This window comes from Schistocerca piceifrons, chromosome 2, assembly GCF_021461385.2.
Source record: "Schistocerca piceifrons isolate TAMUIC-IGC-003096 chromosome 2, iqSchPice1.1, whole genome shotgun sequence".
Classification (NCBI taxonomy): Eukaryota; Metazoa; Arthropoda; class Insecta; order Orthoptera; family Acrididae; genus Schistocerca; species Schistocerca piceifrons.
In genome coordinates, this window is record NC_060139.1 from 857,223,315 (window position 1) to 857,243,207 (window position 19,893).

The window sequence follows — 19,893 nt, forward strand, 5'->3', positions numbered from 1 at the left end:
GTATTACCAGACTTTTCTTGAATTCAGGGTTGCTATAAAGTACCCTTTCAGTTATAATTTGCCAGAATTACCTAGCAAATGTGCACAGTAACACTTTACATGGTAAAGTCAAGCAAGTCCACACATCTGCAGCCACATCCTCCTTATGAACAAAAATATTTTTTACAATTTTTATTTACACAACATACAAACAGCAGTAAATTAATAAACTGTCTGAACGTTTTAAAACTGAATTTAATAATCAACTTTTTCACATGCGAGGAACAAATGTCTTACAGCAAACAACAAGAATTTCAATTAACTTTTGCGAACAATACTTTACACAAACACAGCACTTCACAAGATCCCATTGGTGAAATATTGGAAGCCATCATACAGCTTAGTGCTGAGAGAATGGATGCTTGATTCAACAAGATTGTTTACAAGCACTTGTAGCTGCTCTTCTGTCATGCTCATGTGGAAGCGCTTCTTTAAGTTTTGTACTGTAACTGCACCAGACTTCAAGCATGGTAGCTGGGAATCTAAAAGGGAATTAAGACATGCAGTATACAATTATTACACCTTTAGCAATTAATTAGTGATACTGTTAATGTATTAACAAAAGCAAAACAATGGTAATGTAATGTGGTCATGTTAAACCTAGTGATGCTGAGGGAATTATATTGGGAAATGAGATATTAAAAATTGTAGATGAATTTTGCTATTTTGGTAGTAAAATAACTTATGATGGCTGAGCTAGAGAAGATATAAAATGTACATTGGTAATAGCAAGAAAATTGTTTCTGAAGAAGAGAAACTTGTTAATATCGAATACAGATTGTTAGGAAATCTTTTCTGTAGCAGTACAGGGACAGCTCTCAAGAAAAATAAAGTACATCAACTGCTATCCCACAACTGTCCCCACTAACGACTGCCATTCTATGCTCCAACAACAACCTGCCCTTCCAATATGTTTCATTATTACTCTGCCAACAACAATACTTAATATTCACATTGTACTCAAATTGCTGTCTGAGTAAACTGCCCCACTAAGTCAATTTCTTTTAATATGCCTTTGTTTCTCTCCAAAACTATCAAAAACTTCAAACAACGGTGAGACAGTCTTATAACATCATTATTGTTATCATAGAGTCTGCATCTACCAGTTGTTTCTCTATTCTCTGTTTCCCACTTTTGGTTTAACTTTGTTGAAATGGTTACTGTCAAGTTTACATTTGTTTTGTGCCCAAGTTGTCACTCTAAAAGTTATGTATATAGTTTGGATGACTGTTTTCCACAGCAATTGTTACCATCATTGTTTTTCCTTATACTACAAATTGAAAAGTTCTATCAGGTACTTTCTGCTTTTACTGATGAAGTTTTGAGCATTTTTGTTCCTTTTTACACAACTAAAGAGGGTAATCAGTCAATAAAAGCCAACAAAAGACACATTGCGATATATTTTCAATTTATTGAGCATTTTCCAAGGAGGGAGGGGTTGGGGGTATTTCATACTCAGTAACAACAGTGCAATTTTTCTGCTCGTTAATGATTTATATGTTTTAGAAGCAACTTACCTGAGCACATAACCTCCACAAGACTGACTATTTTATCCATATGCTTTCTTGCAGCTACTAAACCCTGCAGGATCAAAAACTTAAAATAATTAAACATGTCTTCTTCTCCCATCACATCCACAAACTCTTGAGTGAGCTTAAATGGGGACATCTCAAACCCAAGGTTTCTTGGTGAAGTTGACAACATGAAGCCAAAATCAATGTGTATAAGACGACCTTCGTTATTCAGGAGGATATTGCCATTGTGCCTGCAAAATAATCATTCTTCGTGAACCAATAATCAACAAAAATGAGAATTGCAATTACTCTTAAACTAAGGACTGGCAAATCTACGTAATGATAGTACAATGCCATTTACTGAAGACTGACTTAAAATGTTTCATCCGCTAATTCCAAACACAACTGCTACTTTGCTACTATATTACTAGCAAGTATCACATAACTGTGCTATTAATAAAATTTGAGAGTTACCAAAAATAAATTTTTAAATAGCCAATGAATCTGCATGTGTCATTAAACCTGATGTATGTTAAAAAACTATATTTGCAATCAATGTAATTTCGTAGTAACTAAATCACAGTTACAGCTTGTAAGCTTTCTTTTTACAAAAGCTTGCAAGATGTGGTGCATCTAAACAAGCACATTTAAAAATTACCCCATTTTACCGGTTCACTGCAGTGACAACATACTATGGAAATCCCAGTTTTTGGGACAGGTATGTTATTCTACATATGTTTAGAACTATGGAAATGAAACGAATATATTTTAATTCTTTCAAGCTACCACAAACATGGAGACTTTAAAAATATGAAAGTGGACGTACTATTCCTGGTCAAAATTTCTAGTAATTAAAAAAAATCAATTGTCTGGTAAAGTGTCAGTTTACCTACAAAGCGGCCTCGTCCTGTTACAGGTATTGATTCTTTCCAATCCAATGCAATTTGTCGGCACAAATAAAGGTACTATAAAAGGAAAGAATACCTCACAATAGCGAAGTTGCTAATTTCTTTAAAAGAAAGTGAACTTTTCTAAGGGGGCAAAACGTCATGAATAGCACCGGTCATCAGCCAACAGGAAGAGGATCCCGATTAATTGTGGCCGATGCAGGATCTTCAAACAGAGTCAGGAGTATGTGCTGAGGAGGGGTGGTTTGGAAGGGGGGGGGTGTTGAAGGGGTAGGAGGAAAGAGGGAGGAGAGATGTTGAGAAGGGGAGAAAAAGACTTGTAGGTGCATCGGTGGGATATAAGGCATGTGTAATGTTGGAGTGGGAGCAGGGAAGGGAACAAGTATGTGGAGGATAGGAACTAACTAAAGTTGAGGCCTGGGCAGGTTTTAGAAGGAAGGATATGCTGTAGGGAGAGTTCCACACCAGTGGTCCAGCTGTCCCTTGACCACAGTTTACCATTCGCCATTCATACGGACAGTCAGCGCATTAGTGGTCATACCCACACAGAAAGTGGCACAGTGGTTACAACTTAGTTTGTAGATCACATACCAGCTTTCACAGGTAGCACTGCCTTTGATGGGCGAGGAGATGCCTGTGACAGGACAGGAGTGAGTGGTAGTGGGTGGCTGTATAGGACAAGTCCTTGCACTTATGTCCATTGCTAGGATATGAGCCATGAGGCAAGAGGTTGGGAATAAGGATGGAAAAGGATATTGTGTAGGTTCAGTAGACAGTGGAATACCACTGTAGTTGCGGGAGGAAGAGGGGGTGGTAATGGGGACAGTGTCATTCAGTTTCTCCAGTCCTAGTTGGTACTGAGTTAAGGGAGGAATGCTTCTTTGTGGCCAAACAGTGGGTATGAAGGAGTTGGTAGGTGACTGAAGAGACAAGGCATGGGAGATCTATCCCTGGACCAAGTTGGAAGTGTAATTTTGGTCTTTGAAGCTCTTAGTGAGACCTTTGGCATATTTGGGGATGGATTGCTCCCCTAAAGAAGCAACAACTTCGGGTGGCTAGGCTGTTTGGAATGGACTTCTTGGTATGGAATGGGTGGCAACTGTCAAAGTGGAGGTATTGTTGGTTATTGGTGTGTTTGACGTGGGCAGAGGTACTGATGTGGCCTTCCTTGAGGAGGAGGTCAACATCAAGGAAGCTTGCTTGCTGGATTGAGGAGAACTAGGTGAATCGTGGGGAGAACTAGGTGGACTGTGTTGAGCTTCTGGAGGAATGGGGGTAGGGTGTCCTCTCCCTTGGTCCAAATCATGAAGAAGATGTCAATGAATCTGAATCAGATCAAGGGTTTGGTATTCTGGATGGCTAGAAAGAATTCCTCTAGATGGTCCATGAACAACATATTCTTCATTCCCATAACTCCCCTGGCCTCAACCTTTGCTAGTCTCCCTTTCCTCCATCTACCGATCCCCTTCTCTCCAGCCACTCCAGCACTACATATGCTTTATACACCACTGATGCATCGACAATGCTTTTTCCCTTTTCTACTTCTCTTATCTCCCCCCTGCCTGCCCCCTCCAGCACAGCTCCCCGAACTCTTGACTTAGCAGCCCACCATGTCCCTGCAAACTCCCACAGGCAGCACAGCATCTTCCCCCACCCCAACAGTACTATCACTGTCTGTCTCCCCATCCCCACCCCATGCCTCCTCCTCCCTCACCACCCACAGCCGAGCAGGTTGCCACTCTCATCACATGCAGTTGCAGTCTACTGTCGGGTCCTAGCACTCCAAGACAGTAGTGTGTGTGTGTGTGTGTGTGTGTGTGTGTGTGTGTGTGTGTGTGTGTGTGTGTGTTTTTTCTGTTTTAGGAGGAGGACTTGTGTGAAAGCTTACATTTTTGGGATTTCATAAAGAATTATGATAACAGGCTATTGAAACAGATACCGAAGCACAACAGAAAGATACAATTTTGATATGAGAATTTAAAATAATTAAAAAACATATGACATGAAAGAAGAAGCATACAAAATAGTCCAGTAACCGTTGTGCATGAGCTGCACAAATTCCATCTCTTCTGTTTAACACTTCAGCTGCATCTTCTGGTCCCCCTCAGAATGAGCAAATTCTCTCTGAGGATGGTTGGATAATATGCTGCTGAAATATTGGTAGAAGAGATGGAGTCTGCATGCACGGAATTTAATGGATTATTCAATCACACCGTGCAAAGCTGAAACTGCAGAGTACACAAATTGTTTCCAAAATAGTAGTTTTACAGTTGGAAAGATTCCAAGATAACACCAAGTAAGAGAAAAAGAGTGAAACAGTTTGGAGAAAGAAAACAGTCATAGTAAAAAGATGAAAGAATATTGGCAGGAAAGGAATCAGAAAGGATTGAAATTGCCATGTGTCATTAAATACCTACAACAATAAGGAAAAGATTCCACAACATTCAGGTCACTGTATAATGCTGCTGGACTTAGCAAAGAGCAGACCGAACACGTGGCAAAAGAAGCATTCACAGAAAATTAATTACAAGTATATGACACTGTTGTAAAGATGTGCAATGAGACAGAACAAAGGGATTGAGATTTACATACAAAATGGAAATTAGCACTCTGATCTGACACATTAACAATTTATAGGGCTGTAAATCACCCTAAGACTGTTAGGCAAAGCCATATTCATCTATGCAGTCTAACATGCTTAAGATGCACATACATAATTTCAACACACTAATCTTACCTGTCTTTGACTTGTATCAAGTAGCAGACGAGGCAGTAAGCAGCACAGCTCTCAACAAAATTCTGACGAGCAGTGAGGAATGCTTCAGAATTCTGAGGTCCGTACTCTCGAATAAAATACTCAAGAAGTGAAAGTTGACAGTGCTTTTTGATCTGATGTAATGAAACTGTGTTTGGTATAGTTTCTATGAGCCCACTGTCATTAGACAAACACAGAATCCTGGAAAAACAAAAATGAAAGATGAGCAAGTCACTTAACTAAATAATGAGGAAGCATTTTTAATCTCTCAAATTTACAAGGTACATCCTGGTTTCCCCCAATCAGGTACGACTGCAATGTATAACAACTGTTTGTGTATCAAGAGCCAATGAAATAAATAACATACATATAAAGGAAACTAACAAGTCATGACTCTGCAGAGGGATTCACAGCAGCTCCTATCTGAAAATAATGATGATTAATAGTATGCTTATGGGTGTTCTGCTGAGTTTTGTTTCTGTTTTATGCAATGCATTTCAATGGAAAGTTTCAAAGACAACACCATCGTCAAGTTTCATGGTCACAGATCGATTTTTGGTGATAACTAAAACTTAATGATTAGCCCTCAGTTTTCACCTGGGGAACCTTCTCCCTGAAGTTTTATCTCATTAAAACTCTTCTGTAAGCATTATGATTTGACAACAATAATGGTCATTCACCCAACAGCTACAAGAGGCTTCTTGAACAGCTGTATAAGGCAGTTACAGCTGTTCCCAATGTGGCTTGGACTGTTTCTCAGCTCCCCTTCACAATGTTAGTTCTTACACCAAATTTACTAACATACTTATTCCTTTCAATGGATTCAGTCATTTGCTCTTATACTGCAACTAACTTACTGTTGCTTTTGCATTTCCTATTAAACCATGAGAATCTTCCTCCTGACTTATTAATTTTTCTGTTTTGGGCTATGTTCCCAATAAAGCTTGTTTCTTCATGAAGTATGTCTTTCTTCCATTCAATGTACTCTTACATTTATATGTCCCTATGAAAAGACATCTGCTTATATCTACATCAGAAGATCCACTGAGCTTGGAACTTTTCCAAATTCATGTCTCTCAAGTCCAAGAGCATGGTATTTTCTGTAGTGTTAACCTTTTTTTTATTTTCGTTAGGCTGCTTTCCCACATTAACAAGATATTTAACTTGTGCAATTGCTCACTTATTAGTTATAATACAGACAACAGATAATGCTAAGAACCGACAGTTCCTTATTTGACTATTTAATACAAAGCTACAATTTTCAGTAACCCCTCTGGACACCCTGAAGTTAACACACAAGAGTTTATTGCTAATGGTTAGTTTTACAACATTTCAGCAACCTGTCTCACCTATATGGGCGCACCCAAAGGGGTACTCTTTCTTCTTCCCATATCCTTTTTAACATGGACAGGAGCTGTGAAGCTAGAAGTTCCTGTCGAAGGTCATCACCACACTTTACAATGACAGACAGCAACCGCCATGTACTGAAATGCCCATATGGTGAAGCTTCACGCAACCTCCTCTCTTTTTCCTCCCAGGGCTCCTTCAGAGCAGCTGCTGATGGGTCTTCAGGATCATGTGTGAATGCTGCTCGCCTCTGATCATGCAATGACTCTGAAAGCCGCCTCCTAATGTCACCAGCTGCTATAAACACAGGTGGCTCCCTCGAATCACTTGATTCTTGGCTCAGCTGCGATATTGTGTCGCGATCCATTGGCTTCCGTAGCTGCATATACTGAAAGTCAGAGCAGTTTGTTAGTGGTGGGAACACTATTTTGATACAGCAAATGGCTATGGCAGACATGAACCAGAATCACACAAGAGAAAAGTTTTAATTACAACCATACAGATGCAGAAACAAGAGCAATACACATGTTTCTCATAGTTTCCTTCAAAGGGATTTGAGAAATGAATGGCGAACAATACAACAATGATTTATGGAGGTAGGTAATTATTTCTACACAGGACCAAGTGACATTCATCACGGTCACCTTAAAATGAGCACTCCAGTGTCTCTGCATTACAGTGCATATGATGCAGCTATCATTTGTTAGTCACAAGGATAAGAAGTACAAGATGACAGAGCACATTTAAACATGCCACTTGGCACATGACCTGTGTTGCATGGTATAACTGTGCAACAGAATGGTACTCCTGATCCATGTGAGATAGATTTGAGACATTGTCAATTTCAATTCCGGGACTAACCTCCAGAAATCTTACACCTGGCTATAAAATTTTGAATGTATGAGTTCACAAATACTGTAAATTTCTTAAAGGAACTCATTTCCCACATAATGGAAAATCCAGGACAGAATAATGACAATATTATGAAAAGGACAGATTGCTACTCACCATATAGTGGAAATGCTGACTCGCTGATGGGCACAGCAAAAAGACTACTAAACAAATAAGCTTTCAGCAAAAAGCCTCCTCCTGAATTAGACAAAACACACACACACACACACACACACACACACACACACACACACACACACACACACACAAATGCAGCTATCACACACATGACCACTGTCTCTGGTTGCCTTTTTGGCCGAAAGCTTACTTGTTAAGCAATCTTTTTGGTGTGCCTGTCTGTGACTCAACATTTTCACCAAAGGAGAGTAGCAATCTATCCTTTTCATAATATTGTCCTTTTCTGTATACATTTTCTTAACTTTCAAACAAACATTTTATGTCATTACTTAGCAATCAGCTAGTTTTGACCCCCTTGGGCATTGTCAAGCTACTTCACAATATTAAGGGCATTACCAAATGCCGCTTCCCCCCTACAACCCCCCCCCCACCCCCTTTCAATGCGACCCACCCTGACTTGCTACAAATGTAACATTTTTATTGTGATTTAGTTTGCCCAATGGGGTGAAATTAGCAAATTGCTAAATAATGAAATAAAGTATTTATTTCAAACTAAAATAAAACTGTGTATGCAAGAAAATTATTTCCTTTATAAAAATGAACTGTCTAATGATTTCCAGTTCAGATCAGTGTGAAGTTCCAAAATGGGGAGCATTTACAGTCATCATATGAAAACATTCTTAAGACTCCTCCAGTTTTTATTCACAACCACTAACATCTTAACTATCAACAGCATTCAGCAGAAAATATCTACTATTTCACATACAGTCTCACATTTTTGAATTGTTCATCTGCTTAGCCTATACTTGTATCTTTCATTTCCAGTTTTTAAAAATTATATTTGAGGTCACAGTTTACTAACCAATGTGTTATCTGTTGCCATTTTTGCAAATGCTCACAAAGATGAAGAATCACAAACAAATACTACTGTCATAATACCTGCTGGGATATTTCATCATCCTCCTGTGACCAGCAGTCTGCTGTATCATCATCAGGACTACTATAAATGCTAAAAGCACATGAAGACAAACTTTCACACTGTACTTCTGCTACAAGGTTGTCCTCAGACTTTGTAGGTCGCAAAGTATTCATTATTTTTGCTGGCACAGGTGATGTATGTATGTCATCCACCTCCAGTACTTCCACATATATAATATATGGAGCCTGCAACAAAAGAAGCAATCAACAACTGGAACAAAATGTGAAACAACTACAGGGCTCTGATTTCACAAAAATGGATATTTCTGTAGGAAGTAACAATATAAGCCAATAAAATCAGTCATTTCACAGAAAACTTTTTTGCTGCATACTATCCAACTTAATTCAAAACAATAAAATATTATCACATTTTAGAAGGCTAATAGCTATAAATTACTAATATGAAGCAGAAGACATTCTTACCAAACACAAACTATAGCAAGAAGAACAGTATTCACATCATCACAGAAAGTCGAAGACACTGGATCTCAAACCAAAGCAAAACAATGAATGGGTTGCTATAAATAGTATTATTGGAAAGCAGAAATCACTAAGAACCTGGAGTCATAGGTACAAGATAGTAGTACTAACTACAAAACTCAGAGTAGTCAAAATTTCATGGTATGGCGAGTGCAAAACAAACCCTACAGCAGACACAGTGTAAAGTAGGAAAATGGGACTGGAAGTAGTAGGCAAGGTAGGCTGTGAATACTGAAAAGAATCTAAAGATTAATTGATAGAGAGTATCAAAAGCTGTCACACTTAACCATCATTATGATCCCATAAGTAGCAAATTGTTCTGTTTTGAAGAACATCAAGAAAATAGAAGGTTATCGTAAGTTTTATGATATAGGCTACAGGCACTGTGACCTCCATTAAATGAAAACCAAAGTGTGCAATAGATTATGATTCCAAGAGAGCAGTTTGGCACACAAAGGACCCTCCTAATTTCATGCCTCCATTGTTGTCATTAATGCTGTGTAAAATAAAATGCTGTGTAAAATAAAATGCTCACCGAGGAACTGTTAGAACTCAATATGAACGATGTAAAAACTTAAAGTGAGAGCAAAGCTAGTGACAGTTGACAATGGAAGAAATTTGCCGATATTTAAGATCTATTCAGTATAATGGATAATGGGATACATTTCACATTAGAGGAGTCATTAACTTAAGGAAAGTAGTGTTATCTGTTAGTGGATTTCCTGAAGAACTCTTTCATGGAAAGTGGCATCAAGCAAATTAGTATGGGACTAAGACTACAGTACACAAATTTATGCCAGAAGTGAAGTTACGCTTCTCCAAATTTCTTCATAGCACAGCTATAAATTTAGTAAATAAATGTGGCATTTTCTACATTTTGGCATTATTTATTTAAATTTGTGCAACTAAGATGAAATATAAATAAATACAGCCAAAGTGGATAATGTGATGTCACCAAGATTTATAAGCCTGGATAAAACTGATCAAAGTAAAGAAGTATGGGCTACTGGTATTGTAGTCAGATTGGCAATGTGACAATAACTATAAAACAGTAACACCATATGTGAAGTGAGTACAGCAACCAACCAAGAATGAATACATAAGAGTGAAAGTGCTCAATACTTCAAATAAAATATGTGACGTTGTTCACGACATAAATGGTACACCCAGTCATTACTCGCATTTTTATAGGCTTTTAGGTTGCTGCAGTTTACATAATTTTCTCTTTTAAGCTTCATCCCCCCTCCTGCCCTCAATACATGTCCTATTAACCAAAACTATGTGCATATATCTTTCAGTGCCACAGACCACTACTGATGCTCCACATACTATGAAACTTCCCATATTCTGCTACTGGCAAAGAAATATTTGCAATTGTGTTTCAGAAAACAAAATATTTCACACAGCGAACAGATGAATATGAATCTCAGGCTAATATTAAGAATAAGAGCAATGTGGGTCAGGACATTTTTCTGCTATGGCTAAAAAGTTATGTTACCAGTGGGTAAGATAATTTTAGGTAAGTAAAGAGGGACAATAATACAGGTAGTATTTTTTTTTTTTTTTAGTAATGGAACAGTTTTTTGCTGTAGCTATCACAGCATGCTGAATAATGCTTGCTTGCAAGCTGAGGTTAAGTAAGCATGGGAGACTTGCTTAAATTCCCAATACAAAAGTTGACCGCATACTGTCCTGCCACTGGGTATATGTAATCAAATGTCAATGAATTATCATGCATTCCTCTCATATCTCCCAGTGAGTACTGCCAATTTTACTCTAAAATGACAACAGTTTCTGCCTGGACTGTTGTTAGATTTAATACTGCAGGGCTGTAGACACAACAGACAGAAAATGATTGCTCTAAAAACATGTTTGCCACAGCAATGGTTCTATTTGTAACTTTTACCCCAGTGGAGGGACAAAAATTTTGGGAGCATTTCTACTTCAGGATCACACTAACATAATAGCAAACTCAAACAATAAAAAACTACCTTAGTTCTTTGCTGCTTTTGATGGAAAGAAGTGTGCTGCAATTTTTAAATGATTTCTGGGAACACTTAAGACAATCAACAATGGGATAATAAGTTCATTTACAGATAACAGCTGTCACAGGGTGACCTCCTTTTATGGGGAATACAATGAACTAACCTTTGTAACTTATAAGGGCAAATGAGCTTAATGAAAGAAAATGTCAGTAACTTTCAAATTTTTAAAATTAGTCAGCTCTATCACCATATTACTTTCACCTGAAACAATACACCAGAATTATTGCAGGAATAACAGACATGTCACTTACCTTGTCTTTTGAATTGAGGACAGCAGAAGTCTGGGGTGGTATTCTAACAATGTGGTGAGGTACCTCACTATGAATGGGCAGCCATACCCGAGCTGGCAGATTCAAGTTCAATGTAGATAGCTCTGCCTGCAGTCTTGTAGTCTTGTCTTCTTTGACTGGAATTGTGCTCAAAAGTTTGCCTATTGATATTAGTGCCTTGAGGAACTCCAACTGAGGAGCCAGACGTGGAGCCTGGAATCAATATTTTACATAAATTAAAATAAAGAAACTTTCCCAAAACTCATTAAATATGAATGGGATGAGAGTAAGAAGAAGAGCAAGACCCCCGCATTTTAATATCAATGTCTCAGTGACACTGTACAACAAGTACTCTCCCACTTTCACAGTGACCCATAAACAGTTTTTTGAGGTCTGTCCGTAACTGTTACTGCATACATACATTATAAATACACGAAGATATGACTTTGTTTACTCGGCTTATGATAGGTATAAGTAAGAACACAATGTAACAATAGTATGAAAAGGAAAGCTGCTACTCACCATATAACAGAGATGCCGAGTTGCAGATAGGCACACCAAAAGGACTGTCACAAATAAATCTTTCAGCCAGTAAGGTCTTAGTGAAAATTAGATCTCTCTCTCACACACACACACACACACACACACAAATGACTGTAGTCTCAGGCAATTGAGACCTCCATTGCCTGTGACTGCAGTCGTGTGCGTGAGTTGCGTGTGTGTGTGTGTGTGTGTGTGTGTGTGTGTGTGTGTGTGTGTGTGTGTTTTTTATAACTCTGACGAAGGTCTTACTGGCAAAACACTTTATTTGCGACAGTATTTTTGTTGTGCCTATCTGCGACTCGGCATCTCCACTATATGGTGAGTAGCAACTTTCCTTTCCATAATATTGTTACATTTCTTCCTGGATTTTCCATTGTAAAAACACAATGTTACAGAACAGTAAACCAATAAAAACATATAGGTAACAAAGAGAAAAACATAGTATTTTAGCACTCAAACTCTGCTACTGTTGCACAACATTCATGTATGTTAAATTAATAAATAAAAGAAAGAAGAAGAGGAAGGAAGGAAGGAAGGAAGGAAGATAGGTTCCTATAATTATATGAATCTTCATACCCTCAAGTGAACAAAGTGTGCTAATTTGATTTTTGTACTTCTTTGCATATTAGTAACTTTCAGCACTTCAGAGAAAGAGAAACAATTTACTTATGTCCGAATAAATGTGCCTTACCTTTAAGAACAAATCTTGGTTAACATTGGCAGCTCTCAAATTACTCAATTATGCACTGGCCATATTATTTATCTCATCATGCCAAACATCATTATCTCACTTTTTTAATAACTCATTATGAGCAAAACTTAACATTTTGTAAACACTGATCTGTCAATAACTTTTTATAATCAGTGTCTCAAAATTGTAAATAGACATCTCTCTTCAACTTAAATGTTTGTTCTCATGCAACTTTTGAAATATTAAAGAGACAGCTTTCACTCAATCCAGTGTCACCAGCTAGCTTAATTTTAATGGTGTCTGAGGGTGTGGTGAAAAAACGTATACACTCTTAAGCTAAAAGCGAACAACATTCTACATTTATACTCTGCAAGCCACCCAACGGTGTGTGGCGGAGGGCACTTTACGTGCCACTGTCACATTACCTCCCTTTCCTGTTCAGGTCGCGTATGGTTCGGGGGAAGAACAACTGCCGGAAAGCCTCCGTGCAAGCTCGAATCTCTCTAATTTTACGTTCGTGGTCTCCTCGGGAGGTATAAGTAGGGGGAAGCAATATATTCGATACCTCATCTAGAAATGCACCCTCTCGAAACCTCGACAGCAAGCTACACCGTGATGCAGAGCACCTCTCTTGCAGAGTCTGCCACTTGAGTTTGCTAAACATCTCCATAATGCTATTACGCCTATCAAACAACCCTGCGACAAAATGCGTTGCTCTTCTTTGGATCTTCTCTATCTCCTCTGTGAACCGTATCTGGTATGGATCCCACACTGATGAGCAATAACACTTTGACAATAGAGCCCAAGTCTCACTGGAGCAACAGAAAGGGAAATGGCAGTTGGTACCCGATTCAGCAAGAACAAAAAAATCTGCTGTTACCCTTGTGCCAACAAAACTTGGCCTTTGAGGAGCCAGTGGGCAGCAGTACACCTGCAAGAATGCCCTGTCCTTTTCTGGAAAACTTGTGAATTATTTTGTTACTCTCCGAAGGGCAAATATCATATACCTGCTTACGCTTGTTTCAACCTGTACAGGACCTGTCACTTTTGGCTCGAATGTATGGTCTAGTATTATACACCTCCGGTAGTTATAATGGAGAATTTAGACACGTGTAAAATTACAAGAATGTTAGGTGAATTGTTTGACAACTCTATCTCAGAGGACTTGGATAATGGGTGATTTGTATGCAGGTTTCAAAGATTCTGAAGATATAGGTAATTATAAGTCCCCTATTTTTCTCATAGGCACAGTAGTTTGCAAAGTTTTTTACTGTATTATTTCCAATAGCTGAATAAGACAATGACGGCAAATTGATGCAGCCTCCTGTTTCAACTTCATCACCTCAGAAAAAAACGTAAAATATTAAATCAATACTGAACTTGGATGGAGTACCGTGGGTGCACTGCTTGCACTTCCTGTTTCCCAAGAAGCTTCTTGATGTCAAATCAACTGTGTATTATTGTTTTTCATTGTTCATTCCACCAGAAATGTAAAGAATTATACAAACGGAGACAAATCAATATGCAGGTAGCATTACTGCAAAAAGATGAAGACAAAATACATTTCAGCATAAAAGTTTCTGGGAAAAGTGGGGAATAATGAAGGTAAATGAGATTTACTTGTTTCTTTGCTATTAGTATTTACATGCATGTCAGAAAATCATAAATGCAATGACTACTGCTTGAAGAATCCAGTTCTCCACACTCCTTTTGCTGCTAGTATTATGATTCATGATCATTTCAAAGCAATCTTGTAAGTTTGCAACAATGAGTATTACATATCTAGCAACCATCCAAATTGTGACTGATAATTCAAAATGTCTTCTTGTCTTCATTTACACTTTGTGCTGCTGCGATTGTTGTTTAAGGTATGTATTGATTTAGAAGTTGTGTAAAATTCATCATATTCTTGAAAAACAAGCAAAAGAATTAGAGTAGAAAAATATTTCAGGTAGTGAGGTGTCAACAGATTAGCTTCTGAGAATGGAAGTATACACTGAGTAGTGAAGAGAGGAATCAGGAGTTACGGTTCTCTTGAAGGGTTTCATCAAGAACTACTTTGACAAGGGCTTTATTGTCAACATGGACTGGTATAAACCTGCTGAGTTCGATTACTTCTGGGATCGAAAGTCAACAGCTGACTACACCTGTATGGTGAACAGGAAGGAGATTTCTTCATGCAGTGTTGTCAAACAAACTGAGAAGACAACAAAAGCAACTGCTGTGCATACAATGGAGGAATACAAAAGACATATTAATGCTGCCTACATGCCACACTGTGCCCACCATTCGTGTAACTGTGCAGCCAGCAGGGTCTATTACAAAGACCAGGCCCAATGCTGCCCTGGACTGTAGCATTTACAAGATACATGTTGACAAATCTGATTTCAATGAGAACAGCTGAAGTATTGAAAAAGTTATTCTTTCATCTCTTTTTGATTAGTACCACCAATGCTTTAGTCCTGCATCAAGAAACCAGGAATGTGAATGAAAGAAGAAAGAAAAAAGAATGCATATTAGCAGTTTTGTCTCAAGTACAGATAGTGTTGAGGATCAGTGGACAAAGTTCAAAACCGTCGTACATAATGCGTTAGATGAGTATGTGCCAAGCAAGATCGTAAGAGATGGAAAAGAGCCACCGTGGTACAACAACCGAGTTAGAAAACTGCTGCGGAAGCAAAGGGAACTTCACAGCAAACACAAACATAGCCAAAGCCTTGCAGACAAACAAAAATTACGCGAAGCGAAATGTAGTGTGAGGAGGGCTATGCGAGAGGCGTTCAATGAATTAGAAAGTAAAGTTCTATGTACTGACTTGGCAGAAAATCCTAAGAAATTCTGGTCTTATGTCAAAGCGGTAGGTGGATCAAAACAAAATGTATAGACACTCTGTGACCAAAATGGTACTGAAACAGAGGATGACAGACTAAAGGCCGAAATACTAAATGTCTTTTTCCAAAGTTGTTTCACAGAGGAAGATTGCACTGTCGTTCCTTCTCTAGATTGTCGCACAGATGACAAAATGGTAGATATCGAAATAGACGACAGAGGGATAGAGAAACAATTAAAATCGCTCAAAAGAGGAAAGGCCTCTGGACCCGATGGGATACCAGTTCAATTTTACACAGAGTACGCGAAGGAACTTGCCCCCCTTCTTGCAGCGGTGTACCGTAGGTCTCTAGAAGAGAGTAGCGTTCCAAAGGATTGGAAAAGGGCACAGGTCATCCCCGTTTTCAAGAAGGGACGTCGAGCAGATGTGCAGAACTATAGACCTATATCTCTAACGTCTATCAGTTGTAGAATTTTGGAACACATATTGTGTTCGAGTATAATGGCTTTTCTGGAGACTAGAAATCTACTCTGTAGGAATCAGCATGGGTTTCGAAAAAGACGGTCATGTGAAACCCAGCTCGCGCTATTCGTCCACGAGACTCAGAGGGCCATAGACACGGGTTCACAGGTAGATTCCGTGTTTCTTGACTTCCGCAAGGCGTTTGATACAGTTCCCCACAGTTGTTTAATGAACAAAGTAAGAGCATATGGACTATCAGACCAATTGTGTGATTGGATTGAGGAGTTCCTAGATAACAGGACGCAGCATGTCATCCTCAATGGAGAGAAGTCTCCCGAAGTAAGAGTGATTTCAGGTGTGCCGCAGGGGAGTGTCATAGGACCGTTGCTATTCACAATATACATAAATGACCTTGTGGATGACATCGGAAGTTCACTGAGGCTTTTTGCGGATGATGCTGTGGTGTATCGAGAGGTTGTAACAATGGAAAATTGCACTGAAATGCAGGAGGATCTGCAGCGAATTGACGCATGGTGCAGGGAATGGCAATTGAATCTCAATGTAGACAAGTGTAATGTGCTGCGAATACACAGAAAGATAGATCCTTTATCATTTAGCTACAAAATAGCAGGTCAGCAACTGGAAGCAGTTAATACCATCAATTATCTGGGAATACGCATTAGGAGTGATTTAAAATGGAATGATCATATAATGTTGATCGTCGGTAAAGCAGATGCCAGAGTGAGATTCATTGGAAAAATCCTAAGGAAATGCAATCCGAAAACAAAGGAAGTAGGTTACAGTACGCTTGTTCGCCCACTGCTTGAATACTGCTCAGCAGTGTGGGATCCGTACCAGATAGGGTTGATAGAAGATATAGAGAAGATCCAACGGAGAGCAGCGCGCTTCGTTACAGGATCATTTAGTAATCGCGAAAGCGTTACGGAGATGATAGATAAACTCCAGTGGAAGACTCTGCAGGAGAGACGCTCAGTAGCTCGGTACGGGCTTTTGTCAAAGTTTCGAGAACATACCTTCACCGAAGAGTCAAGCAGTATATTGCTCCCTCCTACGAATATCTCGCGAAGAGACCATGAGGATAAAATCAGAGAGATTAGAGCCCACACAGAGGCATACCGACAATCCTTCTTTCCACGAACAATACGAGACTGGAATAGAAGGGAGAACCGATAGAGGTACTCAAGGTACCCTCCGCCACACACCGTCAGGTGGCTTGCGGAGTATGGATGTAGATGTAGATATTCTTATGAAGCTAGCGAACAGTTTTATTTTTGAAGGCAACAAAAACTTACGGAATAACAGTTTTTTTTGCAACCAGTACAAGTAGATTACAAGCTAAAACTTTCCTGACAAAATATCACAAGCCAAAAAGAAGACATATCCGACATGTTTATATAGTGTCTACTGAAGTAAGCAGAAAACAGTGGAAAATCTTCCAAGAGGGTAAGTTGCTGGTGGTGTGCTAACACTGATGAGACACACTGTATGCAAAACTGTTTCAAAATTATCATAGACAGGCAAACACACTTAAAAATTTTATACACAAGTTTTTCAGATGACATTACAACTGCATTTTTAAACTGTCATTACCTTTCTCCACTTGCTAAGATACAATAAATCTTAACATACACCGAAGAGCCAAAGAAACTGGTACACCAGCCTAATATCATGTAGGGGCCCCCCAGAGCATGCAGAAGTGCCATGACATGATGTGGCATGGACTCTACTAATGTATGAAGTAGTGCTGGAAGGAATTGACACCAAGAATCCTGCAGCACTTTCCATAAATTCATAAGAGTACGAGGGGGTGGAGATCTCTTCTGAACAGCACATTATGAGGCATCCCCAATATGCTCAATAATGACCATGTCTGGAGAGTTTGGTGGCCAGTGAAATTGCTTAAACTCAGATGAGTGTTCTGGAGCGACTGCAGCAATTCTGGGCATGTGGGGTGTCGGATTGCCCTGCTGGCATTGCCCAAGTCCGTTGGAATGCACTATTTACACGATTGGATGGAGGTGTCATATACGTGTTGCTGAACGCAGTGCCATATTATGCCTGTTTACATATATCTTTATTTGAATAAGCACGAATATACCAGTTTCTATGGCACTTCAGTGTATTTCTACAAACAAATGATATTTAATTTACAACATAATCAGTGTATTTGTTTTTACCATTCCTTACAAATTTTTGAAAATCCTCTAGAATGTTAGTCTGGACAAGTCAGATTGATTGAAGAAGCCAAGAATGTACATTTTTCTTTTTCACAGCTTCCTCTGACACCACCAAAATTGATCTCTTTCTCGTGAATACTTTGAATAAAGGAGTATTGCAAATTAATGAAGATTAAGTTCGTATTTGTCTAACATGTTTCTTCAAATGCATTAGTGACTAAATTAGAGACAGCTGCTGTTTTGGAAGGGGGGAAGAGAGAGGGAGGGGGAGAGGGGGGAGAGGGGGAAGAGGGGGGAGAGGGGGGAGAGGGGGGAGAGGGGGGAGAGGGGGGAGAGGGGGGAGAGGGGGGAGAGGGGGGAGAGGGGGGAGAGGGGGGAGAGGGGGGAGAGGGGGGAGAGGGGGGAGAGGGGGGAGAGGGGGGAGAGGGGGGAGAGGGGGGAGAGGGGGGAGAGGGGGGGAGAGGGGGGAGAGGGGGGGAGAGGGGGGAGAGGGGGGAGAGGGGGGGAGAGGGGGAGAGGGGGGAGAGGGGGGAGAGGGGGGAGAGGGGGGAGAGGGGGGAGAGGGGGGAGGGGAGAGGGGGAGAGAGTGAAATAAAGGGCAGAATGTGCAATACTGAATACTGACACATCTGATTGTAGCCCCATCCTTGATGCCGAATACATGGAACACTCCACTAGAAAAACAAAACAGACACTGCACATCTCACATGCCACCACAGCAAGAGTGCACTGTATTTTAACCTAGAGGAAAGCATCGTCTGGCCAACGACTTATTGATGACATATGTCTTCACTGACTACTGTAGGTCATACCAACAGATAAGATTGTCCACAATTCAGCATATGACTTGCCAATTCAATGCTGCACAAGGATTACTGGTGAACAGCCATACCATCGAAACCATCTTTCTGCTGTTGAGGTACGCAACCTATTGCTTCACAGGTGCAATACAAAAATTAGTCTACTTTGCTTATTTTCATTCGCTTATATCATATGGTAATATATTTTGGGGTTACTATTCAAACTACAAAAGGGTATTTTTGGCTCAGAAACGGGTGGTTCAAGCAATACATGGTGTAAGTTCACAAACCTCCTGTTGAGCCCTGTTCACGAGTCTGGGTATTTTGACATTGGCTTCTCAATGTATATATTCCTTACTGTCATTTCTTGTTAAAAAATGTTAGCATATTCCCAAGAATAAGCAGCTTTCACTCAGTTAATACTTGGCAGAGATCAAACCTGCATTTGGATCAGACTTCCTCAACTCTCGAGCAGAAAGGTGCATCCATTTTCAAGAAGCTACCACAAGAATTCAAAAATCTTAGTAGTAATCCACGTGCTTTCAAATCGAAACTGAAGAGTTTCCACATGGGTCAATCCTATTCCATCGAAGAGTTCCTTGAAAAATTAAGCTGATTCTTGTTGTACTGTTGATTGCATTTACTTAAACTTATGGACTGACTTTTTTGCAGGTTCATAAACATTTTATTTTTATCTGTTATTACTTTTATGTTGTGATTTCATGTACTGATACATTCCATGACCTTAGAGATTTGCTCCTCAATTTGGTCCTACAGAAGTTGATGTGTAAATCAAATAGAAATAAAGTGATCCCTACTCACCAAACAACACTGGACATAAAAAGATTTTATGTGAACACTGCCACTGGATGCTCTATATATAGGGCCCACATTGGTACATGCCAACAGTTGGTTAAGAGAAAACTGGGGGGGGGGGGGGGGGGGGGGGGGGAGAAGCCTTTCCAGAAAGTAAGTACTGTTATATGAAAAAACTTTCTTCAAATG

At 39.5% G+C, this 19,893-nt stretch overlaps 1 protein-coding gene across 2 annotated transcripts in view; it reads right to left on the bottom strand.

The window, feature by feature from the left end:
• Positions 1–216: 216 nt before the first annotated feature.
• The window catches only part of LOC124775127 (phosphatidylinositol 4-kinase beta), a 284,386-nt gene continuing 264,709 nt past the window's right edge, over positions 217–19,893 (bottom strand). For both annotated transcript variants that reach the window (XM_047249966.1, XM_047249967.1), the window contains exons 7-12: positions 11,347–11,577; positions 8,532–8,756; positions 6,566–6,951; positions 5,199–5,417; positions 1,557–1,804; positions 217–521 (exon numbers count right to left, since the gene is read on the bottom strand). In XM_047249966.1, the coding sequence (XP_047105922.1) occupies positions 337–521; positions 1,557–1,804; positions 5,199–5,417; positions 6,566–6,951; positions 8,532–8,756; positions 11,347–11,577 (1,494 nt within the window). In that variant the 3' untranslated portion in view covers positions 217–336. The remainder of the gene's footprint in view (positions 522–1,556; positions 1,805–5,198; positions 5,418–6,565; positions 6,952–8,531; positions 8,757–11,346; positions 11,578–19,893) is intronic.